The sequence below is a fragment of the Symphalangus syndactylus genome, chromosome 13 (assembly GCF_028878055.3).
Source record: "Symphalangus syndactylus isolate Jambi chromosome 13, NHGRI_mSymSyn1-v2.1_pri, whole genome shotgun sequence".
NCBI classification, from domain to species: domain Eukaryota; kingdom Metazoa; phylum Chordata; class Mammalia; order Primates; family Hylobatidae; genus Symphalangus; species Symphalangus syndactylus.
This window is the reverse complement of record NC_072435.2, coordinates 99,185,626-99,213,595: the sequence shown is the minus strand read 5'-3', so window position 1 is coordinate 99,213,595 and position 27,970 is coordinate 99,185,626. Positions and strand designations below refer to the sequence as shown.

Below are 27,970 nucleotides of genomic sequence, written 5' to 3'. Positions count from 1 at the left end.
TGAATCTGAAATTAGTTCTGTCCACTGTGGAGGGGAGAGGAAATAATGTTGTAAATGTTGAGTTACAGAAAGTCCAATGTCAAATATACAGTTTTTTTTGTTTCCTTTCAAATGTGTTACAAACTGTGCCAAAACAGTTATCAATTCACACTGTCAACATTAAAGTATACCATAGTATACAAAAAAAAAAGGTGCTCAATAGTTATTGATTGACTGACTCTAACTTAATATAAAATTTCATTTCTCTAATAAAGATTTAATTCTATAAAGATTGAGTATATATAGATTCAACTCTATAAAGATTCAATTTCATTTCTCTATACAGATTCGATTACTAATAATCAGGTCTTAATCAACTATACGTCAAAAGAGAAGTTGTGGAATGGCACATCCTTTACCCTTTCTGGGTCAGTCTGTGGTCTGTTGTGAGACTTGTGGCCAATCACTGGGCAGAAAGCCACGTTTTAGAGGATCACTGCTATAGGGTAACGTGTATGTGTGTATGTATTGATATATGATGATAATTATTGCAGCTGGGTGATGCCCACATGAGGGATTCTGTTCTCTGTAGTTTTGCGCATGTTTGGAAGTTCCCATACCATGAAAATTTAAAAAGTACAATATAAACAAAGCTGTTATGTTTCAAGTAAACAGCCAAATTCCAGAGCTCTTACCCCATCCACCTTCGCCAAGTGAAGGAAGTTGCCCTGCAAAGATGTCGCCAACATGTCAGAAGAAGACAAGGTCTGCAGATCTGCCACTCTGTATGTGCCTAGTAGCATATGGTACCTGAAACAACAGTCCACAAAGGCCATAATTCAATATAAATGCATGGGGCTGTATCACCGAATAGTTAAGAGAACAGGCTCTGGAGCTAGATTGCCATAGTCAAAATTCAAGTTCCCCCTGCAGTTATCAGCCTTGGCTTGAGTGAGTCACTTAACCATGCTGTGCTTTGGTTTCCACATCTGTAAAATGGGAATCATTACAGTATCTATCATAGGGTTGTTGAGAGAATTAACTGGGTTATATGTAAAGCAGTAAAACAGTGCTTGGCAGAGTTGGCTGTCAGCAATTGTTGACTATTACTATCCTGGGGTGGGAGGAAAGGTGAATCCTAGAACATGTTCAGCTCCATGAATTTGAAGGACCATGTGGTTTTCCTACATTGAACTTCAAAGACATGTTTACACAGATGCCATTCAGATACGATGTAAAATAAAATAAGTAACACCTACTTTATTAGGGCTTCAATATTGCTCTGTGACAACCAGAAGCTTTTCTCATCCTGGTCCATGTCCTCAGTAGCTTGTTGGGAAGGCACGAGGACAGTGAGGTTTGAGGTGGCTGACAGTATGAGTTGTAGAGAAGCATCCTGAACCACAGAAGGAAAATAAAGTGACCTGATTATGTTAGGGGACAAACAGGGCTGCCTTAAATGCTTGGAAGAGATGACAATTTCCCATAAGATACTGGAAGGGTCCTAGGGTCTCCTTTCCCAAATCCACCCCACCCACTGGCTGATGCCTCATTTTCCCTTGTGAGACTCATTTAATTCAATGTGTGAGTCTTATCAAAGTAAATCTGCCCAATCGGGTCACACTTTCAGTCATTATAAGTCCTTTACATGTTAGTCTAAATGAAGAGCTAAGAAATAGCCTTAATAGGTTCTTGTATGTGTGTGTATGTGTGTGTGCAGAGAACCTTGAGCATTCATTTTTGAGATGGAGTCTCACTCTGTCGCCCAAGCTGGAGCGCAGTGGTGCAATCTCGGCTCACTGCAACCTCCGCCTCCCAGGTTCAAGCAATTCTCCTGTCTCTGCCTCCTGAGTGGCTGGAATTACAGGCACATGCCACCATGCCTGGCTAATTTTTGTACTTTTAGTAGAGATGGGGTTTCACGATGTTGGCCAGGCTGGTCTTGAACGCCTGACCTCAGCTGATCCACCTGCCTCAGCCTCCCAAAGTGCTGGGATTACAGGCATGAGCCACTGCGCCCAGCCACCTTAAGTATTCTTGGACGTCTTTGGAATAAGGATGGTGGGGAAACTGCAGGAACAGTTTCAGCATGGGAGAAACTAGAGGGCTGAAATAAAACCTTACATAAATTTCATTCTTGCCTAGAGAGCCAGTTTTTGGTAGAAGTAGTGGCATGTTTATGTTTAACAACCGGATCTCCAGGAAAAAGAAAAAAAAACCAAGACTTGGTTTGTAGTATTTACTGATTTCTATGGCATAAATACTCCCACCAGGGCTGATTTCAAGATACCAAAATGACTGCACCGAAAGTGGAGTTAGGAAGAATGTGCACGATCAGTTCTCGTGAGCGAGTGTGAACAGGGTCCAGCACACCACTGGGCCAGCTCATGCCTGTGGGGTGAGACCAAGAATGACGAGTCTATGTGAAAGTCAGCACGCTCAAGAGAGCACGCTCAGTCTCTTCTCTCACCTATGCTGGGTTGGGGGGTTCAGAGAGGCCCCATACAGAAGCAACAGGAAGCTGTCCTGGGGTGGGTGCTGACCAGGCATGGACTATTTGGCATGTGTCTATTTTAAGGGGATAAACCATTTGTTGCAATGGCTGGCTGGGCTGGCCACCTTGGTCCACTCAGCCAGAGGACAGAGATTGAGACAATGGCATAGGGTGGGGCTTGGATTCTTTATTATTGTACTTTTCAGGGGTGATGGAAAAGCTTTTCTTGGCATGTTGAGCTGAGAGTTAAGCACATATGAAGTGTGTCAGATTGCAGCTATAAATCCCAAATCAAACTTGGTGAATTACAATGATGAATCATGTTAACTTACAAAAAAGATCCCTGTGATGAATGAAGCCCCCTTTCTGCCCCCCACACACTGATGCTCAGAGCAAACCTCTCATCAATCACATCAGAGTCTTCAGGGGTGGGACCTATGCAGGAATATTTTTTAAAACTGTGTTCCATGTGGTTCCATAGTGCAGCCAGGGTTGAGAAACACTGCTCAGCACAATCGCCTGACCCTCCTTACCAGCTGCATTTTCGGTTTTCTATTGTATGCATTCCAAGTTTCTAAAATATATACATTCCCAATCCTAAGTCCCAATAAAGGTACTCACATTTATCCACTGGTTAAATATAGCTGCTTCGGAGAGAAATGACAATTCCTTATTCATATCGTGCAAGGGAGGGAAGAAGAGATGGGAGAGAACACAGAGAAAGAACAATGAGAAGTGCAATCACAGTGCATCTCTGGGTCACCTGCACTCAGCCTTCCTGGGGCTGGGCTTGTTTTCCTGGTCTGCCTCCCTGATGCTGACGTGAATGGTGCTCCAGCTAGCTGCATTTCCATGCTGACAGAATCGCACATTTCTTTTACACTAAGGTTGCTTGATTATTCTCTATAGAAGTCATTCCAGGAACTTCGAATGAAGCAACAACTCAAGGTTCTTCCAAATCAGAATTTAGGCTGTAAGAACATGGCTACCTAGACGCTAAGGGGCGGGGGTCACAGAGCTCAGCAAATAGCTCCCTTTCAGAGCCATTGTTGAGTAGTGGCTCAGAACAATGGAAGCAAACCACATGGGTTTTCACGTTGGTTCTGCCATTTCCTAGTTCCCTAGGCCAGTTACCTAAAGGACCTCACTTTTCTCATCTGTAAAATGGGCATAATAAAAGCTCCAACTCACAGTTTGATATGAGAAATAGGAGTTGTTTTTAAAGTGATTAGAGGCTGGCATGCAGTAATTTCAGTAAGTTTCAGCCCCTATTATCTTTAACCATATGGCTCTCTCTATATATAGAGCCTCCCCAATTGGTACTGGGGTGGGGTGAAGGGAAGCTATAAGATATGAAAGGGGATGTAATATATTGAAGGGAAAAGATGGCCCTGCTCCTCTACGACTTACAGTTGTTTGGCGGAAGTTCAGCCTTGAAAAGATAACCAACATTGCTGGCAGAGCAGTGACATTTGAAGGCGTCATAGTTTTTTTAAAAAATGTCTCTAAACACAGTTATTAAAAAAGACTGGGTTCACTTCTTGGATCTGCCATTTACCAGCTATGTGATCTTGGGAAGTCACTTAACCTCTGAGAACTCAAGTGCTTTATCTGAAAATGAATATGATGAAGTCTCGCTCCAGGGATTATGAAAATTAAGTGCATTAATATATGTGAAAATATTTTTTAAACTACTGAATACCACAAAAATGGCAGTATCATGATCCTATGCACATTTACATGAAGACAATAAGTCTTCAGTGCTGACTCAATTCCATCTAGTAGTTGAGGTTATTAAGCAAGTCAGTAAGCACATGTTAAAAAGTACGTTAGTAAGAAAGTGAATAAACATAAGAGCAGAGACGCCTGAGTAATCCCTTAGAGGGGACATTTTAAGGGAGAGGAGAGCTGAGGTGCACCTGATCTGCTGGTGGGAAGGCCAGAGTTGGGGAGGAGAGAGAGGAATGTGGCAGGCCTGGAGCTGGTGAGGCGGTGGCTCAACTGGAGGGGAAAGCTGTTTAGAAGAAAAACAAGTGGGCCGGGCCTGGTGGCTCAGGCCTGTCATCCCAGCACTTTCAGAGACTGAGGTATGTGAATCACTTGGAGTTTGAGGTACGTGAATCACATGGTGAGACCCTGTCTCTATAAAAAATACAAAAATTAACTGAGTGTGGTGACACATTCTTGTGGTCCCAGCTACTTGGGAGGCTGAGACAGGAGGATCACCTGAACCTGGGGAGGTCAAGGCTGCAGTGAGCCGTGATCATGCCACTGTACTCCAGCCTGGGCAACAGAGTGAGATCTTGTCTCAAGGAAAAAAACCAAAAACAAGAGTGAAGCCTGTGTGGAGATGCCTGGAGAGCCAAGGTGAGGACTTAATTTTGCTTTTTGTGGGAGGAGAGGGACGTCATGATAGCAGGATTTTAGAATTTTAGGAAACGGGGTCTGTGGCTAGTGCAGAGAAAATGTTGTGATTTACATGCCATGGTCTGGGTGCCAGGAGACAGCTCCTTGGCCTGACTAGGTGAGTAGAAGGCACAGTCCACAGTGAGAGGCGAAGGGTGGAAAGGGCCTCCCAAAGGCCAGGTTCTTAGGGCGAGACTCTTAGTGCAGGCTGCGGCTCCTGGGAATTGTTAGGCTCGTGATTTCAGCAGAGAGGAGGGGCAGGAACTCAACTGCAGGGAGTTGAATGAAAAGTAAGTGATGAGGAAATTTGTCAATTGACTTTATTTCTCATTTTGACAAATATTTATAAGCAATGGGACTGATGTAGGAAACGAGACAAAGATCACCTCTCAAGAGTTTATGGTTGTAGAGGGACAAATATTACAAGTTCCCACTCATATGCAAGAGCTAAAAATGTGGATCTCATGAAGACAGAGAGTGGATTGGTGGCTACCAGAGACCAGGAAAGGAAGGGGGATGGAGGGGATGAAAGGAAAATAAAGAATATAAACGTATTTATTACCGCTGAACTACATACATAGAAATGGTAAAGATGGTAAATTATATAGGTATATTTTACCTCAATAAGTTAAAAAAAAAGTTTATGGTCAAAATAGAAAAATGTACGAGCAACGCTGATTTAGTGTGGCCCGTGCTGTACAGACAGAATGTTCTACACTGGTGGTTAAGTATTTGTGCTCTGCACTTGACAGCTATCAGAGCTATCAGCTGGATTCCTCACTCTGGAGCTGAAGGGTGTTGGGCAAGTTTTGCTAAGCCTCTCAGTTTATCTGCCTGTAAAATGGGCATAATAGTAGCAGAAGTTTGTTGTGAGATTTAAATGGGCTGCTACTGCATGGTAAGGACTGAGCAAGATGCCTGGCATACAGAAGTGTGTACACACACACACACACACGCGTGCACACACACAGACATGCGCGCACACACACACACACACACACACATACACAGGGCAGGGGTAAGTAAAGGGTAGCCCAGACAGGAGAGCGCAGTGAACCCAGCAGAGGCCAGTTAGTTGCTCCTTTGGGAAGTCTGAGAATGGAAAGAGGTGGAGTATCAAGAAAGAGAAGTAAGGACTGCTTGGTACACAGAAGCTGCCAAATAAAAGCCAGCTGCCTTCAGCCTGTAGAAAACATGTGACCCACATAGCATGTATGTCATCTGTGAGAAACAGCTTGCTTCATGTAAAATCTCCTGCAGCAAAAGATATGTCAATAGATCACCTTAAAGGCATCTTAGCTACTAGGTTTTTTAAGGGTTTTGTCTTCATTGAGTTCATCATAGATGACTTACCACTGCTGCGTTTCCATAGCACAGAAAACCATCTCCTTCATAGCCCACTTGACAAACACAGCTCCAGACACCAGAAGAAGTAGACTGACAGTTTGCCTGAGAAAATCGAGATGAAAGAAATGGTTACTCCAACAAAAACGTTAGACCTGAGTTACATCTATGAGACAACAGGCTCCATCTAAGGTGAGAACTGCAAATTTGGGGCTGAAAGATGGTAGAAGTAACCCATAGACCCTTTAGTGTTGCAGTGAAAGTCTCCTGTCTGCGTGTTTGATGCAGCTATTAATCACAATTATTTATTCTCATCCCTGCCAGATTTAGCAAATAAAAAAAAAACACAGGATGCACAGTTAAATGAGAGTTTCAGATAAATAAGTTTGAGTATACGTTTGTCCCGTGCAATATTTGGGGCATACTTGTGCTGAAAGATTTTTCAACACATACTCGTGCATCTGAAATTCACATTCAACTGGGTATCCTGCATTTTATCTGGCAACCCTATGTTGGTTCTTCCAAGCTTTGCAATGGAATGAAACTTGGAATAGCTACTCACATCTGGAATGTCAAGGCTTGGTTGGGCCTAAATCAAGCAGGAGTGTGAGAGCTCCTTCAGTTTTGCAAAATGCTCTTGAGATTCTTGAGTAACAGACACCTTGGGGGCAACTCCCTCCTCATTTTTCTTCTATCAGAATTAGTCCCCCACGCCCCACCCTGCACATGTACTAGGGGTGGGCCCTGGCAGCTATGTTCGTAACAACCCCACTCCTAGACACCTGCACCCAGTTGGGCCAGTTAGATCCTTTCCTCTATGATTTTGAACTGGGACATGTGGTGCTAATAAATTAGAGGGCATCACTGATGGTGGGGGAACCCATTTACCTTAAGATGTACACAGAAGCACTACAAGTTCGGGGAATGAGACAGAGGCAGAGAGAAAGAAAATGCACAGAGGGAAGTCAAATGAGAGGTCACATCATCTCAGAGGGTTAGGGAAAGAAACTGCTTAGATTCTGGTGATCCTGCTGTCTTCATGTCCTGGTTCTGGGCTCTTGGGAAGTCTAGCCATACTTCCTGCCTCTGGATTCCCAGCAAATTTATTTTCTGCATGGACTCTGTTACTTGGAACTCCAAACACTGTGATTAAGGCATCAGACTTCATTGGTTCCTATGTTTGGTGCTTAGCGTTCTTTTGAAAGCATAACCGCCCCCAGCCCTAATATCTTTGCCTGATCTTTCAAAGCTGAGAAACAAGGCACCATGTACCCTTGAATGGGCATTTTCACCGATAACTTGTAAAACTCTGTTTCAACATTCAAAATGGAAGTCTGGTTACCTCTTAAACTATCCTTTAAACTGTTGGTTTAGAGGTGCCAGGTTTAGCAAATAAAAATATTGAATGACTCGTTAAATTTCAATTTTAGGTGAAAAATGAATAACTGTAGTATAAGTTTATCCCATGCCATATTTGGGACTTACTTGGGCTTAAAGATTGTTTGTTACTTACTTCAAAATTAAATTTAACCAGAACGTCTGTATTTTACCTGGAAGTCGTATGTTGGTTCTTCCAAGCTTTGGAATGAAGAAGTTGCAATAACTACTCACATTCTGCTTAAATATTCCCTTTTGGGGGTAGGAGATTTTGTGCATCACTAGGCTAGATAGGAAATAATCTTTCTTTCTCAAGCATTGTTTTTTTTTTTTTTAAGTAATAAAAACCAAGGTTAAATAACTCACCAATGGATGACATTTCCTGGTTTGTTCTAAGCATGAAGTTATTGGTTCACAGTCAATCCCATTTCCTTGAAATCCTTTCTTGCACTCACACTCATTCTATAATTTTAAGAACAGAGTCAAGGGGATTATTGAAAGCAAGTACCTTCCATGTCTTGCCCTCACACAGCACTGAGAAACGTACTATGGAAACTGAAGCTGTTTGGCTGTCCCAGAGAACAGCATTAATGTCTGTTGCTTGATACACTTCAGATTCTAGAGTTATTAGTCTCCATATTCTACATTTTCCAATATGATAGTTTCTTGGTACTCTCTTCCTGAGTTTATTTATACATTTATTTACTCTTTTTGAGATGGAGTCTTGCACTGTCACCCAGGCTGGAGTGCAGTGGCATGATCTTGGCTCACTGCAACTTCTGCCTCCTGGGTTCAAGCGATTCTCCTGCCTCAGCCTCCTGAGTAGCTGGGATTACAGGCACCCGCCACCATGCCTGGCTAATTTTTGCATTTTTAGTACAGACGGGGTTTCACCATGTTGGTCAGGCTGGTCTCGAACTCCTGACCTCGTGATATGCCCGCCTCGGCCTCCCAAAGTGCTGGGATTATAGGCGTGAGCCACCATGCCCAGCCTCTTCCTGAATTCTTTACTCCAGAGGGTCCTATGGAGATAGTCTCAGAGAGAACTTGGGCCCTAAAAAGCATCACATTGAATGGCCCTTCTACCTAATAAGAAAGGTTAAGCAAGCTGTGGGGTATCCACTTGGTGGAGATGCACGCATGAGGCCATTGCTAGCCTGTAAGGCACTTTGTTCAATTTAGAAACATTTGGCTCCAGCACGGTTTGTCTTTTTAAAGCAGCGTTCCTGGTAATTAAGGTTTGTGCCTATTTGGAAAGTCTAAAAGTTTCCAAGCCAACTAATCCCAGCTGAGGGCAATCCTAGACATGAGGGCAGTCTCGATCCTCCCCTGGCCTGATTGCTGTAATTGTGCACAAGGGCTGATGGGAGCGTCAGGAAACGAGGATGGATGTGGACACACTCAATCTGAGTCAATGAAAGAGAATGAATCCTGGGTTTTTGATCCATTCTGTTTCTTATAGAACACCACAAAGAGACCCCCCTCTTTTCCCATCAGGATGTTTTTCAGGTTTGTTTGCAGAAAGGAGGACAGAGCAGAGAGGAGACAGGTACTGTAATAGGTTGAACTGTGTCCCCTTATTCCCAAATTCACTTGTTGAAGTCCTGACCTCCAGTACCTCCGAATGCAACCTTATTTGGAAATAGGGTTGTTATGATATAATTAAGATGAGGTCATACTGGAGTAGGGTGGGCCCTGAATCCAGTAAGACGAGTATCCTTTTATTAATAAAAAGGGGGCTTTGGGAGCCTGAAGCGAACAGATCAGACATTGAGACCATCCCGCCAATGTAGAGAAACCCCGTCTCTACTAAAAATACCAAAATTAGCTGGGTGTGGTGGCACACACCTGTGGTCCCAGCTACTTGGGAGGCTGAGGCAGGAGAATCACTTGAACCCGGGAGGCGGAGGTTGTAGTGGGCCGAGATGGCACCACTGCACTCCAGCTTGGCAACAGAGCGAGACTCTGTCTCCAAAAAAAAAAAAAAAAAAAAAGTGGGGGTGAATTTGGAGACAGATACACCCACAGGGAGAACAGCATCTGAACACGAAGGCAGAGATCAGGGTGATGTATTCACAAGCCAAGCAACACCAAGGATTTTCAGCAAAGCACCCGAAATTAGGAGAGAGGCATGGAAAAGCTTCTCCTTCACAGCTCTCAGATGGAACCAACGCTGATGACACCTTGATCTCAGACCTCCAGCCTCTACAACTGTGAAACAACACATTTTTGTTGTTCTATGCCACCCAGTTTGTGGCACTTTGTATGGCAGCCCCAGAAAGCTAATACAGACACCAAGGCATTTTTTTCCTTTTCTCAAGTGCAATCTGCCAACTCAAGTGCGTCAAAAAATGAATGCAATCATTTACTGAGTGCTTGGCAAGACATAAGACTGCAGTGAGCTTTTTCATAATTAAGACTCCTGGAGCCACATTTTAAAGCTAATTTTCTCCAGACCCATGAGCAGGCTCTGCTGTCAGAGAAATCAGAAAGATAAATAGGAAAGCAGCCCTCACAGGCTGTGGAACAACCAGACCATGGGACTTACCCTATGTGGCTTTTACAACATTTATCACTTTAGCGTTATACATAGGTTTGTCTGTCGCCTCGCACAAGATCGCATTTCTTCAAGTCTGCCTGAGGGCCCTGGCCACGGTAATCTCTTATCTGCACCACTGAGCTTAGTGGCTGAGTGGGTGTAGGCACTTGAGAAGTGCTGGATGAATGAGCAAATGAATAGATATGGGAACATCTGTTTTATTTTGTCTGGCCAGCATCTGTTCTCTCACTTTCTGGAAACTACACGCCATTTGGCTCTGGGGACACCATCACTTCCCCTCTCCTAGTCCACATGATAAAATGTGGCTGATTCCTCCACCCCAGGGTGGGGTGCAGGGCCTTGGCCTGTGCTTATCACTGCATCTTCCACCCTGGGCCTCGCCTGGCCTGATTTCTGTAATTGTGAGCAAGGGCTGATGGGAGTGGTAGGAAACGAGGATGGGTGTGGATGCACTCAATCTGAGTCAATGAAAGAATGAATCCTGGGTTTTTGGAGGAAGTTACCAGAAAACGTACTCCATTCTGCTTAACTAAGTGTTGCGATGGTATAAATTGGAAGTGGCTGGAGGTCATCCCTCACCCCAGGAACCTGGGAAGAAGCTGAGCCAAGAAACAGACCCTTTATGCTGCCTTCTGAGCCCTGAATCATGTATCGGCAGCTAGAACTGTATATGGACTTTAGAGTCACGTGGGCCAAAACATTCCCTTTTCATTTTAAACCAGCTTTTTTTTTTTTCTTAAGAATTGAAGTAAATATATGTATGAGAAAATGTATCATTTTAACCATTTAAAAATGTATAGTTAAAGTGGCATTAAATACATTCACATTCGTGTACAACCATCATCACCATCCTTCTCCAAACTTGTTTTCATCTTCCCAGACTGAAACTCCAGACCCGTTACACAATAACTCCTCGTTCCTCTCCCCACTCTAGCTCCCGGCAGCCGCCATTCTCCTTTCTGCCTCTATGAACCTGACTACTCTAGGAACCTCAGAGCAGTGGAATCACAGTATTTGTCCTTCTGTCTCTGGCTTATTTCACTTAGCAACACATCTTCAAGGTTCACCCATGTTGCAGCATGTGTCAGCATTTTCTTCCTTTTTAAGGCTGATTGCTATTCCATTGTATACATATACCACGTTTTGATTATCCATTAATCTGCCAATGGCCATTGGGTTGTGTTCATCTTTTGACTACTATGAATAATGCTGCTATGAATACGGGTGCTTAAATATCTGCTTGAGTCCCACTTTTGATTCTTTTGGGTGTATACCCAGAAGTGGAACTGCTGGAGCATATGGTTATTCCATTTTTAATTTTTGGGGGGAATTGCTGTGCTGTTTTCCATAGCAGCTGCACCATTTTACATTTCCACAAGTAACTGAGTTTTCTGTTATAACTGACAGATTTCTCCCCGACACAGATTTTCTATCCCTGTCCCATTGCCAACTGTCACTCCCTGAGAAGCACCTTCTGTGGTCTATTGAAATAGTTTACCCCAGCTGTAAATAGACATAAGTCAACGTTGAGGCTTTGCCTGGGTGTGGTGTGCTTCTATCTCCCACCAGTTTTCAAGAGTGGGAGGTGGGCTAGGGTGAGATTATGCCATGCTGTTAGCTAAGCAGTTCCACTTGTTAACCCTTGCTCCTAATCATGTTGACCCACCCCCCCCTTTTTTTTTGATACAGTTTTGCTCTTGTTGCCCAGGCTGGAGTGCAATGGCACAATCTCGGTTCACCACAACCTCCACCTCCCAGGTTCAAGCGATTCTCCTGCCTCAGCCTCCCGAGTAGCTGGGATTACAGGCATGCACCACAACGCCCGACTAATTTTTAGTAGACACGGGGTTTCTCCATGTTGGTCAGGCTGGTCTCGAACTCCCGATCTCAGGTGATCCTCCTGCCTTGGCCTCCCAAAGTGCTGGGATTACAGGTGTAAGCCACAGTGCCCGGCCCATGTTGACCACCTTTTAACCCCCTGTGGGGGTCTCTTTGGAAGGAGCTCTGTACAGATCACTAACTTTGGTAGTTATGAGCTCCCAGAGGAGCTCCAACACTTCTGACCGTCTCTGCACAAGTGTCCAGCCCTGCACTGGCCCACAGGACCTATGTTCCGTCACTCATTCCTAGCAGAATGAAGTGAGTGCGAATGATGCCTAAAGCCACACAGGGAGGCGCTAAAAACTTCTTGGATATTTTTAAATAGGGCAGATCGGCCGGGCATGGTGGCTTATGCCTGTAATCCCAGCACTTTGGGAGGCCAAGGCAGGTGGATCACCTGAGATCAGGAGTTTGAGACCAGCCTGACCAACATGGAGAAACCCTGTCTCTACTAAAAATACAAAAGCAAAATTAGCCGGGCGTGGTGGCGGGTGCCTGTAGCCCCAGCTACTCGGGAGGCTGAGGCAGGAGAATGGCGTGAACCCGGGAGGCAGAACTTGCAGTGAGCTGAGATCGCTCTACTGCACTCCAGCCTGGGCAACAGAGCAAGACTCCGTCTCAAAAAAAAAAAAAAAAAATAGGGCAGATCTCCATTTGTCTGGATAAATTCCTCCATGAAGGAAAGGGAAGGCAGGAGGTGGGCTTTAATATCTCATCAAGTTCCACTCAAGCTCTGGGTTCCTCTGATTATTAACTCATGCACAGAAATGAGAGGTCTGAGAACCAAAAGGCTCGGGGTCAAGTGGGAGATATCATGGTGAGCAAGGTTAGGCTTTCCTCAGAGCCCTCATCATGGGAAGAAATACATTTCTCAAAGAGCAGAAAATAATTTGCAGGTCTTTAAAAAAGTTCAGCCTAAAACATAAAAGTGAGAAATTGTATCAAGATTCAAAAGATAAGGGGGTTGATTTCAAATCCCAGTTCCCATCTTCCATGTGTTCTGACCTCCTTAGCCTTGTATTATAAACACACCTGTTGGTCCTACCTATGGAAAGAGGTGGAAGCAGGTGGGGATGGATGGGGGAAGGGAGACTTATCAGTCGCCTCTTTTTCCATTGCCACAATCCTAGTGTAGCCCCTCCCCTGGAGCTGATTAATTTTTAAGCAGCAGCCTTCTCTTCCTTGTCCTCCATTAAATGACAGTGAGTGAAAGTGATCAATACGCTGCAGAGCTATAGAAATATAAGGTTGGTCCAGAGTGGTGACTAAGAGGGCAGCCCTGGAGTCAGACTGGGCGCAAATCTTGCACTGTTATTTTCTATGTGATTTATGCAAATAGCTTCTCATTGCCTCAATTTCCTTTTCTATAAGATGGGATAATAATACATCATAGGTTTTTTGTGGCAATGAACCCATGTTCACCGCCACGAATGATTGAAAAAAGCTGCAGTAAGTTCTAGCCAAAGTACTTATGTGTCCTGAGGGGAAAGAAAAGTCACTGCAGGATTCCTGCTTTCTCTTTGCTCCCATGACATCCAACCTACCTGCCCGGGACCCACGTACAAACAGGTTGCATTGTCGTGGCAGCCGCCTGCACTGGGCAGCAGGCAGTTGTTGATCTCCAAGCAGTCTCTCCCATTCCCCGTCCAGCCCTGCTGACACACGCAGGTGTGGGTGCCCATGCCAGTTTTGATGCATTCTGCCTGCAGGAGGAAAAGAAAAAGCAAAGCCTCTGAATCCTCAGTCCAGCCACATGATTCTGAAAGTAAGAGAGAATTTCCAGACATATGTTCCAGAAACACATATTTGCATTGAGTGAGGTGGAAATGCTTAATTTACATTGAGATTCATGAAAAGATTAGGTCATTTAAAGAACAAAATTGCTTGGAACTGGCCAGCTCATGGCCACTGACATCACTGCGTTAGTTAGTAAGCCAGGGACTGTTTATATTGTTTTGCAGGTGTAAACCATCATCTTGAGGAAAGTATTATTATCTCTATTTTACAGCTAAGGAAACAGGTGTTGCCCAAGGTCATGCAGCTATAAAAAGGCATGAACCCAGGCCTGTATAACGTGGGAACCCAAACTCCACTATACCAGCTCCTGGGCCTCTCAGGAGGAGCCTCGCCAGGAGGCTGGAGGACAGAATGAGAAGGAGAGAGGGATACAAGATACAGTGCTGAGCTGAGGCTGTGGGGGATGGGGTTGGGATGGGGCTCATTCAAAGGGAATCAAAGGAATCTGTAGGCTGGGGTCAGGTGGTTTCATCTAGATTTTATCCTCAGAGCCAGAGGAAATTACTGAAGGGGCTTAAACCTGGGAAAAACATGATCTGATTCACTTCAAGCCACTCTGGCTGTGAGTGGATAATGCACTGTGGGTAGATAAGAGGAAGCAAAGAAACCAGTTACTAAACCACAGGTAAGGAATGAAGGTGACTAGGGTCAGGTGGCGATAATTGAAGGGAATTAGTGAAAGCAATGGTAGGTTCTGGTTACACCCCTACCAACAACAGAACTTAGTCACTTGAGTCCCCCAGATCCCAGTTTCCTTATCAGTAAAATGATCACTTGAGCCCCGGAGTTCAAGGCTGCAGTGAGCTATGATTGCACCATTGTGCTCCAGCCTGGGTAACAGAGTGAGACCCTGTCTCAAAATAAAGTAAAAATTCAAGGTTTAAACACAAATGCTTCATGCATATGAAAAGTGATCAGACACTGACCTGTGGAATGTCTTTCCTCAGGATTTCCTAAAAAACCCAAACAACCAACTGAAGAAAGCCAACAAGAAACCAGGCAGGGCTGGGCACGGTGGCTGACGCCTATAATCCCAGCACTTTGAGAGGCTGAGGCGGGTGGATCACGATGTCAGGAGTTTGAGACCAGCCTGACCAACATGGTGAAACCCCGTCTCTACTAAAAATACAAAAATTAGCCAGGGGTAGTAGCACGTGCCTGTAATCCCAGCTATTCGGGAGGCTGAGGCAGGAGAATCACTTGAACCCGGGAGGTGGAGGTTGCAGTGAGCCAAGATTGTGCCATTGCACTCCAGCCTGGGTGACAGAGTGAGACTCCATCTCAAAAAATAAACCAGGCAGGGTGGAAATGAAGACCAGTACTCACATTGCGGCTACAGCCTCCTGGAGTTAGTCCTGTGCAAGGGTCCATCTCAGAACATACAGTTCCATCTCCTTCATATCCTGCTTTGCAAATACAACTGCAAAGGAGAGTGTGTAAAATCAGCCCCAGAATAAGCACCAATGACCCAGAAGAGAGCCAGCCAGCTAGAGATGAGCCAGTTCCTGGCCAAATGGCTCCATCGTTTGCTCCTGTGGAGGAAGCCAGCGCTAAAATGTGGTCGGGGTACTTCTGGGGTCTGCAATCAGATACACCTGGGTGGAAATGAAGCCCGCCCAATTCTTAGCAGTTGTGTGACACTGCACGAGTCCCTTAACAACTGAGAGATCTTATTCCTCATGAGGAAAATGGGCCTAATACCTCCCACATAAGGCTGAAGGTTAAATGAGCGAATGCACACCTAGCATTTAGCAGAGCACTTGCAGATCATAAATCTCAACACCTGACAGTGTCTCTGCTCTTATTTTACCAGAACCTGCCTTTTTATAACTCTTCCTGCTCAATACTAGTTATTACCTCTGGTTCAGCAAAGAAGAGCTCTACTCTGTCTTCTATGCAACAGCTCTTACAATATTTGAAAATGACAATCAGGTGAGACTTATCCTCTCCCCTTCTCTGGCCCCTCAGAGGTTTTTTCCCCCAACACCATATTTTCAAGTACCTCTTCTGTGAGCTGACTTGGTTTCTTGACCCATTACCTTTCCCAGATGCTCCTCTCAAAAGTTCCGTGATGATACTTTACTATTAAAGTGGCCCATTCATTCATCTGTTCAACCAATATTTGTTGAGTGCCCTATGATAGATGCCGGGGACATTGTACCCCCAGGTCCTACTGCAAATTCAGTCATACGTGCCTTACAAAAATTAAAAAAAAATATTTCATGTATCAAGTTTACTAGAGGAACAAAATACATTATCTAGTGTCCAAATGAAGAAATAGGTTGATCTGTTCCAATGTTTGATTTACCTAAGGCAGTGTAGTTCATACAGACCCATGCCGACAGTCCTCTGTGGATGATTTCAAAGGTTTCAGGGTAATTTTGATTACATGTGGTTTTGCCTTATGCACTGATATAGATCCTAACTCCTTAGGAAAAGGCATTTCTATTGTACAACTGTGGAAAAGAGACAGTCTCTTGTCTCATATAGCCTATAGTCTAGTGGGAGAGGCAGACCAAAACAAATAACTATGTAAATAAAAATTAAGAAAAGCAGTGCAAGAAGAGGATCAAAAATTCCAGACATCCTCTGCATTTCCCAGGATATTTTAGGTAGTTACTGCCTTGGAGCTAGGTATTTCCAGGGAGGTAAATTTCCTCTGGCATTTTCCCCCTCAAACCCACTGCAGAATGCTAGACAGTATTAAGGAAACAAATGGCAACCTATTGATTAAAGACCCAATTTCCTGCAAGATGCCTTTAACAGGGGAGCAATTATTAACAGTCTTAAAAAGTAAAGGTGTCTTCAAAGGTTGGAAAGTTGGTGGACAAATCTTCATTTCTTTCACATATGTGGTGATAATAATTATTGTTTCCATGATGGAACATCTTTGATGTGCTAGCCCCGGTGCTAGGTGATTTTGCATTCAGTTCTGCTAATCTCCACAACTGCCCTGCTTAGTAGTTATCATCATCCTCAGTGTACTGTTGAGGAAAGTGAGGTTCAGAGAGGTTAAGTAACTTGCCCACAGTCACACAGCTGGTAAGTTTCAAAGCAGGGAGTGCTGCAATTGAAACCCAGCTCAGACTGAGGTTCTTTTCACAAATGCCACACCGTCAGCTGGAGATAAGAGGCCTCACTTTGAGTTCAGATATAGGTTGGCTCTGTCTACAGGTAACACAGTGACTCAGTGTCATTAAGGGCCATCCCCTCACAGACCTACCTGGCGGTCCCATTGCTGTATTCACAGGTGGCGTGGATGTGACAGAACTGCACGTAGGGCCCACAGGCTGAGGTCTGCTTATCACAGAGTCTCCCGGCAGAGCCGTCTCTGCATGTGCCGGTGAGGCAGGCCCCGTCGCTGTCTATCCTGTTATCGCATGTTCCGTGAATGCACAGGCATTCTGAAAGAGGAGGAGGGACATCTGTCCAGGCCTTGGGGACAAGTCAAGCACTGAGGCAGAGCACCCTGGAGGACAGGGAACACCTCCTCTCACCCCCCACTCTTGTCAAAGCGGAGTCGGGGCTGAGCTGGGGGAAGACTCAGGCTCTTTCTTGGAGTCTCAAGTGTTCTCAGAGTGACTGGGACAGCCCTGGAGAGCTTGCTTGTCCCACCAAGGAGGGGAAGAACTTGGTCTCAGAACTCCTTTAAGGCTGAGCATGGTGGCTCATGCCTGTAATCCCAGCACACTGGGAGGCTGACGTGGGAGGATTGCTTGAGCCCAGGAGTTTGAGATCAGCCTGGGCAACACGGCGAAACCCTGTCTCTACAAAAAACACAAAAATTAGCCGGGCATGATGGTGTGTGCTTGTGGTCCCAGTTACTGGAGAGGCTGAGAGGTGGGAGGATCACTTGAGCCCGGGAGGTTGAAGCTGTAGTGAGCTATGACTGCACCTCTGTACTCCAGCCTGGTCAACAGAGTGAGACGCTGTCTCAAAAACAAAGCAAATAAAAAAAAAAGAAAAAAGAACTCCTTTTTATCTATATAATGTGTGGGGCGTGGGGAAGAGGATGTGACGTTTTGAAAGAGGCCAAGGAACTCCATTTTCAACTACTTCCTGGTTGGAAAGTTTAGCCTGGAAATTTCTCACCTTTCATGAAGATATTCTGGAATAAACAGAATTGATCTCCCATGCTGGCAGTGCTCCTGATGAGTAGCTAATGTGTTTGTTTTTCACTCTATCACAGCAAACCAATGATAACCAATAGGCGATATTTGGGCACTGACTTCATTCAAGGCACTGGGTCAGCCTTCCACATGCACCATCTCATTAATAGTCACCAGGCCCAGAAGGTAAGTACTTTTATAACCCCCATTTTTCAGATGAGGAAGCTGAGGCCCAGAGAGAGGAAGCAAGTTGCCCAACTTGCTGCTGAATTCCCAGGCAGAAACTTAAACCAGGATTCAAAGTCCATTTCTGTTCATGACTGTGTAAACACCATAGATCATTATATGAACTGGCATTTCCATATCACTGTTACCATTTTAAACCGTAGCTGCTGAATTTTCTTTCAATTGTAGGTATTTAAAAATTGTAACACAGGCCGCCTCATCAGACTCAGATTCCTATGCAGGTGAAAGTGGAAAGAAGGACATGGAGATTTTCAAAGGCACCTGGCAAGGATTGGGGGGGCTTGGAAAATGATCAGAAACAAAGGAATCTGGAGTGTCGCCCCAGAAGGGACCCATGGGAGAGGAATTTGTGTGGGTGCTTGGAGCCATCATCCAGGAAAGAGAATACCACAAGTGAGCGGGGCTGGAAAACCACAGCCAGACTTAAAGCAAAAAAGAATTGTTATACAATTTTAGGGAAGTCAGCATTTAATTTGCAAGGAATGAGACCCCTGTATGAGACTGTGCACAGCCGTAGCCCTGGAATGAGAGGTGTGACAGCTGGAAGCCCACTGCCCCATCCCAGCCTTGGTGTCCTGCCCGGCTGGCCTCAGACAAATGCCAACATTGCCAGGCCTTGGGATAAACCCGGATTTTTTTCTTCCTCTAATATGGAAATCTAATTTGGCAAAAAGAATATTGGAAATGGTTCAGCAGCCTCAACCCTGATGTGCTCTGATTTCCTATCCATCCTGAGACTTATTTGTGAAGATCAAATAAGGTAGGAGAGCGGAAGGGTTGTGTGTTTCATAGGAAATGTGTGGAGTTAGTAGCGACAGTAAGAGGAGCGGCTTTGCTTATTGATGACTTGCTCAGTGTCAGCTCTGTGCCAAAAGCCCGAAATTATGGTCTAATTTAATCCTGTCAGCAACCTATAATGTAGGTACCACTATTATCTTCATTTTATAGGTGAAGAAATAGCCATTTTCTGAGATCAGACGGTTGGTAGGCTGGAGTGTGGGGACTTCAGGTTGGTCTGACTCCACAACGAGCTGTTAGCTTAGAAATATATGTCAAAAATATACATATGTTTATTTAAATATACACGGGATGTCATTTTAAAGAACAGAATGCATTTTCTGAGGTTGCATAACTTCATTTTTTTCAATGCCTATTGTGGTGGAACTTTCTACATGTTCTACAAGCTTCTTGATATTTATGTCACTGTACTTAGACTAACAGCAACAACAATAGATAAAAATAGTGAGATAATAATATTTGTGGCACATGTTTTGTACTAGGCATGGTTTTAAGGCAAGCGGTTTCCATTTATAAATTGTACTAACTTTAAAAGACACTTGCTATTTTCATCATCCCCATTTTACAGATGAAGAAACTGAGGCCTAGAGAAGTATAGTAACTTGCCCAAGGCCACAGGCCTTGCAAATAAAGGAGCTGATGGAAGAGGTCTGCCTGAAAGGTAGGGAGTGAATCTGATCCTTTTTTTTTGAGACAGACTCTCACTGTCACCCAGGCTGGAGTGCAGTGGCTCAATCTCGGCTCACTGCAACATCTGCCTCCTGAGTTCAACCGCTCTTCTGCCTCAGCCTCCAGAGTAGCTGGGATTACAGGCACCTGCCACCACACCCTGCTAATTTTTGTAATTTTAGTAGAGATGGGGTTTTGCTATGTTGGTCAGGCTGTTCTCAAACTCTTGACCTCAAGTGATCCACCCACCTCAGCCTCCCAAAGTGCTGGGATTACAGGTGTGAGCCACTGTATCTGGCCTGAATCTGTTTCTTGATATAGAGCCCACTATCACTTCAAGAATGTGGAGAAACCTTTGGAGAGTGGTCTTCAAAGTGTGCTTCCCAGACCAGCAGTGTTGATGCCCCCTGGGAACTTGTTAGAAATGCAAATTCTGAAGACTCACTGGGGCCTACTGAATCAGAAACTCTGCAGGTGGGGCTTAGGGATCAGCCCTCTGACACACGCTCCAGTTTGAGAACCAAAGCTTAATGAATGCTCTGTGATGATGGCGTAACTCAAGCAAAGGGGTCCTGAGACACCAGCCCTGCACCAGTACCCTGCTGCAGTGCGAGAGGGAACCTTGCTTAGGAGTGGAAGGAAGCTCTGGAAGCACCACTTACTTTTGTTACACCGAGGTCCGTATTTACTGGGATCAGAGCAGAACTGACACTGGGAGCCTTGGAAGCCCTCCTCGCAAATGCACGTCCCGTTGCCACCAAGGCTATCTGCACACTGGAAGCAAAGGCAGGGCCCGTGGGCCATTAGCACACATAGTTCTCAGCTGTTTTCATTTCATGGCCTGACTTCTTTGAATTCAGATTAAATCTCACTTAACATGACCCTCTGGGACTCCTCGTGGAAAGTGGAGTCACGTGATATCAGGGAGGCTGCTAAAGCAGTGCCGAGCTTGGGAATCCTGAGCCAGGATTTAGAACTTTAAGGAAAATCACTCAAGGGGGCATCACATTGCTGAATTGGGAACCTTTCAATACTGCTTAAGGGATAAGTGATAAGACAGGGGCCTCCAGAATGGTGACTAGCCTATCTTTACAGTCTCACCTGCTCAGCTCTGTGACTCCAGACTGCAGTGTTTCCTCTCTTCAGTGGTAAACATATTTGCCTCCCACCTCTCAAGCCCTGGCAAGGTCATATGTGTGCTGATTGACATCAGCGTTGGGTGTGGGCCCTTTCTAACCCCTGGCCGCAGTCATTAGTACTGGCCTCTCCCTATTCTCCTCGTCCGCATGGTGTCCCCACTCATGGCTGTACTTTCCCCTTGAAAAAGCCATGTTTTAGAGGCGGGTTTATTAAATGCACAGATCTATAATTTCCCTGTATGAACCACAGCTACTTTTGCCTCCAAGCTAGATGAGTTAAGTTTCGGCTGTTGCATTTCACTAGGTTTTGCTCATAGGTTCAAAAAAGCAATCAGGAGGCGGAGCTATTTTTTAACTATCATAAAATCTTAGTTCTGGAAGGAGTCTTGAAGATCAATGCAGGTCAGCCCTGATATCTCCCACAGGAGGAACGTGAGGCCCAGAGATCCTTGTGGAGTTACCCAAGGTCCTGCTGCCCCCAATAGAGAAGCAGAGACTAGAGGCAACATTACTGGAATCTCTCTCTCCCATCCCCAATCCCAGACCCAGATTCCTTCTACTGCAGACACCTGCTGTTCTTTAGTAAGGGGTCATTTCTTTTGCTTCCTGGGAAGAGTAGCTGGCATTGTATCATATTTTGGTTTAGAAGTTTTAAAAATTATTGTTCGATTTGACTTATGGAAGGCCAGTCTTCAGTATTCACCTGTCCATTTCCCGAGCATGGATTTGAGAAGCCTCCTGGACACTGGTTGCAGTCGGGTCCATAGAAGCCTTTGCAGCACTTTGGAATCTGAAAAATAAAATGTGTGTTGCCCTTTGAAACCCCAAGCAGAGCACCAGTTCCTCAAAGGGGATGCATTTTAATTTCCATTATTATACTAAGCCACATTTGCCTCTCCTTATGAGGTTGCCCTTTTCTTTGGCAGTTGATGGCATGGCTAGTGCTCAGTCATCTGGTCACCACAACTCTACTGAGCCCCTCCCCTGGGTGCTGGACTGGCTCTAACACTGTGCGAATGGACAGAGGGAGGCTCATGCTTGTGGCGCCAATGTTCTAAGTTGGGGAAGAGTCGATGTATGAATTTTAAAAATATAAAACAAGATCATTTCAGAGAACAGTGAGTACTGGGAAAACAGTATTATCATCCAGTGGTGGCAGGTAGGGCCAGAAGTCATGTGGGTACTAGGGAGGCCACTGTAGATTGGTGGTGACAGGGCTGGTTAATGGAGACACTGAAGATGAGTTAGCCTCAGGTAAATCTGGAAGAGCATTCGGAGGGAGGGAATGGCAAGTGTGCATGCTCTGAGGTAGGAATGGGGGTGAGAGGCAGGTCAGAACCACAGGCAGAGGGTGGGCCATGTGGGGAAGTGTCAAGAGTGTGATCTGTGTTAAGAGGGTAGGGAACCATGGGAGGCTGTGATGCAGGGAAGGGGAGAGTTTGGCCACCATATGAAGAATCTACCTTTGATTCCTCTGCAGGAAGACAACACCAAGCATGGGCCATCTGTGACCACATGGACCCTAGGACCCAAGAGCATGGCCCTGGAGCTGCCCAGCCCTACTGGCCTAGACTGGGCCTTGGCCACGCACTCCTCACCTTCACAGTGGCATTGCAGTACCGGGCACATCCACTCTTCAGGCTCCCAAACCTGCCACTGTAGACACATCTGTGTGTGAAGAGAGCCTGGAGAAAGCCAAGGAGGGAAAGCATGTCAGTCAGCATGTTTAGGTCCTCCAGGCACTGCACACCCTCTGCAGACACTTGCTATTGTACTTCCATTTCACCACTGATGTCAGGAGAGAGTGCTGGACCACACCAACAGACCTGGGTCTACATCAGAGCTTGGACACTCTTTTTTAGGTCTGTTCCCTTGGTGGTGGAATACAGGCCAGAGTTTGCATCATCCATGGCCCACAGGTCTTTATTTCCTCTTCCATGCCACAGCAGATGTCTCTAAGCAGAAAATATTTTCTGTTCATTCTGGATGTGGTCTAGTCTCCCCCTCCGATCTACAGCCATCCCTAAGATCTCCTACAGAGACATTCTGGAGCCCCCAAAGGGTCTATCTACACTTCATTGAAAGGTTTACCAAACGAAATGGTGATAGTCTGAGTTTTTCTCTTAGGAGTGGGGCAGATTTATATGCATTCTTCCATTCTCTAACCAACGATGCCTACTCATAATTATCTAGAACTGATGTTTACTGAGAACCTTTTATGGGCCAGATGCATTGCACAGATGAGTTCATCTTCAATTCTATATTCTATAGAATCTTCAATTCTATGTGGATGTTTTTCATGCCATTTTTTATAGATAAAGAAACTGAGGCCCAGACAGGTTAAATCATTTTTTCCCAGAAACACTGATAGTAAGTATAAGGTCTAGAGAATGGGTCTTATCACGTACAGACTTTAGGATCACAGTCATGTAGCCTCTATGGACCTCAGCTGCCTAATTTATAAAATATCAAGAAAATATTGATGAGACAATAATGCTGATTTCAAGTTTTGTCAGAAGAACTTTGTCTCTGGTTCAAATTTTGTTTTAGATAATTGTTGATGTCAAGCTTACCCCTTCATCTTAGGCTCTTGCTCAAGAAGAGAGCAATGAGACTTTCCTAGACTATAAAATCCTAATATATTAGCTATATGAAGGAATTCTGAGGTCACTGAGGAAGGAGCACTACAGTCCTTTTGTCGGGGATCTCAGGATAATTGACCAGGTGTGGGTCACAGGATTCCCAGGATGGGTAATTTGAGGGCTTCTTTTGGCTCCTACCCATGTGTCTAATTTCCCTTTCTTTTCCCTGGGCTGAGACAATCATAGAATGGTGATTAAACATGCAGAACAAATCATGGTTCTGCCACATCAGCTGTATGACCTTGTACAAGGTAGTTTATGTTTCCTTGCCTTAGTGCCCCATCATACATTGGTTATGGTGATAACATACCCACCTCATGGGGCTGCTGCCTAAAGCATTTAGAACAATGTCTGGCACACAGCAATCACTGTGACACCATCCAACACAATTTCCTCTTCTCCTCCCTCTCACATTCCCTGGTTGACAGCATCCTGAAGGACTCACGGGTAATGGCTTCATTAAGCAAAATAAATATCTGAACACCTGCACCTATTTAATTTTAATGGTTTGCTTTACTAAATACTTCACAATAGAATCATATTTAAGAGCTCATAACCTTCCCTAGTGATCTATTCTAGTGTTTAATGCCACTTCTGGTTGGTAAGTTCTTTCTTATGATAAATTTATAGGCAAAAATTTCTATCATAATTTTGCCTTGCAACACTTTGCTTTTTACCACCAATAGAGTGCTTGGCATATGAATGATAGATCGTTGCACAACTGTCTGTTTTCCTTTTTAGATGGCGCTTCTCAGACAAAAGCAAAATAAAATGATTTCTTATTCATCCTCATGCCTCTGGAACCAAGCACTATGTCTGACATATGATCAATCCTCAATAAATGTGTACAGAATTCAATTAAACTTGGAAGCTTTTGATAATCCTAGTATTATTTTCTTGTTATTTCTTGTATGTCTCTGCAGAAGAGTGCTTGGGAAGAACAAATATTAGGACTTGTTTATAGACGGTTCTGCACACTATGCCAGTACCACTCAAAAGTGGACATCTATAATATTACAGTCCCAAAAGGGAAAAAGTAGACCGGAACTGAGTGCCTTCTTGATTTAGATATTGTGCTTGGGTTTTTATCTATGTGAGTCTTTTTGTTATTGTCATTTACAGATGATGAAAGAGTAAAAAGGTTAAATGACTTCTCTAGGGTCAATGAACAAGGATTCAAACACAGGTCTGTGGGATCGCTTTCTACTATCCCCCATGTAGTAGGCTAAGAGCCCATCTTACATTACCCCAGTTGCAATTAATATCTTCTAAAGAAGGAAGGTAGATAGGTTGAGAAGCCACACCACTGGGGCTGCTTGGGTGATCTGTGCTTCCATGAAGCTGTCACACTCACTGTGGGCTCCGAGTTAGCAGGACATCTGCTCCAGTACACCAGAGAACAGCTCACACAAGTGCCCTGGAGGGGGAGACAGGAGGTCAGTGCAGGTGTCCCTATGAGAGGGAGCAGTGGCGACGGTCCTGTGGCTGGTTTCATACTTCCCTCCCTGAGAAGGAAACCCCACTGACCCATGATCCTGGCCTCTCTACCCACCCCCTCCCCACACCGACTCGACTGTGGGGAGAAGGAGTGAAGTCAGCGCTGGGGGTGGGGGCTGGTGGGAGGAGTTTAGGAGAGAAAACTGAGCCTGCTCAGAGCAGCCCCCTTTTTTACTTCTTTCAGAGCCATCCTGTCCATGGGATCCCAGCTTCTGATCAATTCTCTGCATGCAGGGAGGCACCTGCCCCTGAGGGGGACATTGCAGTTATTCACCTGTGCTAGGGATGAAGTATTAGCTTTGGTTACAGACTTAAGGCCATGTCCTCCAATTAGCTTGGCAGCAATATAGCCGAACACTGAATCTCTGCCTTTCAGTCTCCTGGATTCTCCTCTACTGGTTCAGGGTGATGCAATTGGGAGTGTGCCTCCCATTTCTCCAGATCCTCTCTGACCTTCTCCATCTGGCTCTGTGCCCCAGAAGGTAGACCGTGAAGGATGTTCTGAAGCTCCCTTGCAGCTTCTGATTGGCGTTGGCCAATGTCCAGTCACTAGCAGGATTTTGGTGGGTAGGAGGACAACAAGGTCAAGGATTTCATCCCTGCTCCCTCTCTGTTTTGGTACCATCCCTACAGCTCCTGATGGAAGTCACCTCTTCCACGCTTCCTGCTCTCACTGGGTTCAGGTAACTCTATGTCCTGTCCCTGGGCTCTTTGGTCCCTAGGGAAGCAGTGGTTTCCTGCTTCTCCTTCAAAGCTCCAGCAAAACTTGTTTCCTTAGCCCTGTCCACACCTCTGCAGTAGCTCCTTCATCAGAATCTCTTTGTTTGGATCATCTCAGATGGATTCTGTTTCTTGCAGGGACCATAACTAGTACAGAGTGTTGTTATTAAACCTCTAAAATCCAAACATACATGGCCAAAGGCAGCTATGGATTCAGCCTGGTAAACACTGAGACTTCCAGAGGGTACCAGCTGCTTCTACTCTTTGCTAGTCTTAAATACTTTCCAGAGAATGCATTTGGACTTTTGATGAATCCACTCAAAAACCATTCTAAACCATGTAGAGCAAATAGATTCGACTTTAAACCTAGAGAAAATAGTAAAGGAAGAGTTCATTCTAAGGCAGCTATTAGGAAGTTCTTTTCCTTATGTAACCAAAATTCTTTGGGTTGTAGCTCAAACCCACATCTTGATTCTGTTCTTTAGGGAGATGGAGAATAAGCTTTTGAATAATCTGAAATCGAACAGGTGATGAACCTGCCCAGTCCTTGTTTCCAAAGAATGAACCAAACATAAATCACTGCTGAGGACTGGCTAGGAAAGTGACCATGTTTCTGCTTCTCTTAAAAAGGGGTTCTCAGCATGGAATCAAATTCTCCAGATGGCATCTGACTGGCACAGAGGATCAGCTCCGTCCTCTATGGCCTAAGTCATATCAGAGTCATTACATCAATTAAAATATCTAGAACTAAAAGAATCAGCCACAATCCTGTGCCAGGTGCTTGGCCAGCTATTTCCAGCCTTCATAACAAGAAGAGGAATCAGTAAAACAAAACAATAAATAAATAAAATGAGACCATTTTTCCTTGTTTAATGCTCATGTTCCAAGGATATTGTGAGAGCAATCACTAATGTATTATTGAAGTGTCCTGAAAAGAAAGACCCAAACCTATTATTGTTAAAACTTGGGGTTATGTTTTCCATGGGAACTGAAATAGTGCATGTACAGCAGTATTGGAATTTCAGGTGCTTTGATTAAAACTGGCTGAGCCGGCTGGGTGCAGTGGCTCACGTCTATAATCCCAGCAGTTTGGGAGGCTGAGGCAGGCGGATCACGAGGTCAGGAGATCGAGACCATCCTGGCGAACACAGTGAAACCCCGTCTCTACTAAAAATACAAAAAAATTAGCCAGGCGTGGTGGCGGGCACCTGTAGTCCCAGCTACTCTGGAGGCTGAGGCAGGAGAATGGCGTGAACCCAGGAGGCAGAGCTTGCAGTGAGCAGAGATCCCACCACTGCACTCCAGCCTGGGCGACAGAGCAAGATTGTGTCTCAAACAAAACAAAACAAAACAAAACAAAACAAAACAAAACAAAACAAAACAAAACAAAACGAAACAAAACAAACAAAAAACAAAAACAAAAAAACTGGCTGAGCCGAAAAGTTGCTATGGAATTAGGAAAGGCTAGAGGGTACAGAAGCTCATAGGGAAACAGAAAGTTTTTTGAAAAGTACTGCAGAAAGATGGTTGATTGGCTAGGCCAGAGCAGCTACCTGAGAAGAAATTCTATTTTAAGTCCCTCTTAGAGTAAAGCTGTGAGCCTGAAGTAAGGTGGTCCCAGATGACAGGGACAGGGGAAGGAAGAGGCAGAAGACTGATCCTAAATCCCAGGGGTTGGGTTGGAAAACCCTGATCGGATCCCGGAGCTCTGGTATAGTGGGTAAATAATCTCTCTCCAAAAATGTGTGTCCCCTGGAACCTCAGAATGTGATCTTGTTGGGAAATAAGGTCTTTGCAGATGTAATTAGTTAAGCTAACATGAGGTCCTGCTGAATTAGGGTGGGCCCTAAATATAATGATTGATGTCCTTATAAAAAGAGGAGAGGTGGGTGGGACACAGTGGCTCAGGCCTGTAATCCCAGCACTTTGGGAGGCCGAGGTGAGAGGATCGCTCAAGCCCAGGAGTTTGAGACCAGCTTGGGCAAGATGGTGAAACCCCATATCTACAATAAAAAAGAAGAAAAAAAATTAGCCAGGTGTGGTGGTGTGCACCTGTCATTTCCAGACTGGGCAACACAGTGAGACCCCTGCAGCTACAAGCCACGGAATGCCAAGAATTGTTGGGAGCCCCCAGAATCCAGAAGGAGGCAAGGAAAGAAAGATTCTTCCCTAGAGCCTTCAGAGGGAGCAAGGCTCTGCTATCTTGATTTCAGACTTCTGGCCTCCAGAATTGCGAGAGAATAAATTACTGTTGTTGCAAGCCTCCCAGTTTGTGGTAATTCATCATGGCAGCTTTGAGGAGCCAGTACTCC

The 27,970-nt window shown here is 44.9% G+C and overlaps 1 protein-coding gene and 1 long non-coding RNA gene across 2 annotated transcripts in view; one reads left to right on the top strand and one right to left on the bottom strand.

Annotated features, from left to right (window-relative positions):
• Positions 1–27,970, bottom strand: part of STAB2 (stabilin 2) — a 182,892-nt gene that overhangs the window by 73,975 nt on the left and 80,947 nt on the right. The window contains exons 19-30 of the mRNA XM_055236360.2: positions 24,796–24,858; positions 22,398–22,484; positions 21,503–21,589; positions 20,323–20,434; positions 17,062–17,242; positions 15,165–15,258; positions 13,586–13,744; positions 7,967–8,062; positions 6,233–6,328; positions 3,095–3,142; positions 1,239–1,375; positions 675–789 (exon numbers count right to left, since the gene is read on the bottom strand). Of these exons, the coding sequence (XP_055092335.1) occupies positions 675–789; positions 1,239–1,375; positions 3,095–3,142; positions 6,233–6,328; positions 7,967–8,062; positions 13,586–13,744; positions 15,165–15,258; positions 17,062–17,242; positions 20,323–20,434; positions 21,503–21,589; positions 22,398–22,484; positions 24,796–24,858 (1,275 nt within the window). The remainder of the gene's footprint in view (positions 1–674; positions 790–1,238; positions 1,376–3,094; positions 3,143–6,232; positions 6,329–7,966; positions 8,063–13,585; positions 13,745–15,164; positions 15,259–17,061; positions 17,243–20,322; positions 20,435–21,502; positions 21,590–22,397; positions 22,485–24,795; positions 24,859–27,970) is intronic.
• LOC134732045 (uncharacterized) lies at positions 20,720–23,930 on the top strand. The gene is made up of 3 exons (XR_010114927.1): positions 20,720–20,808; positions 21,726–21,917; positions 22,280–23,930. It is a non-coding gene; the product is annotated as an uncharacterized lncRNA (long non-coding RNA).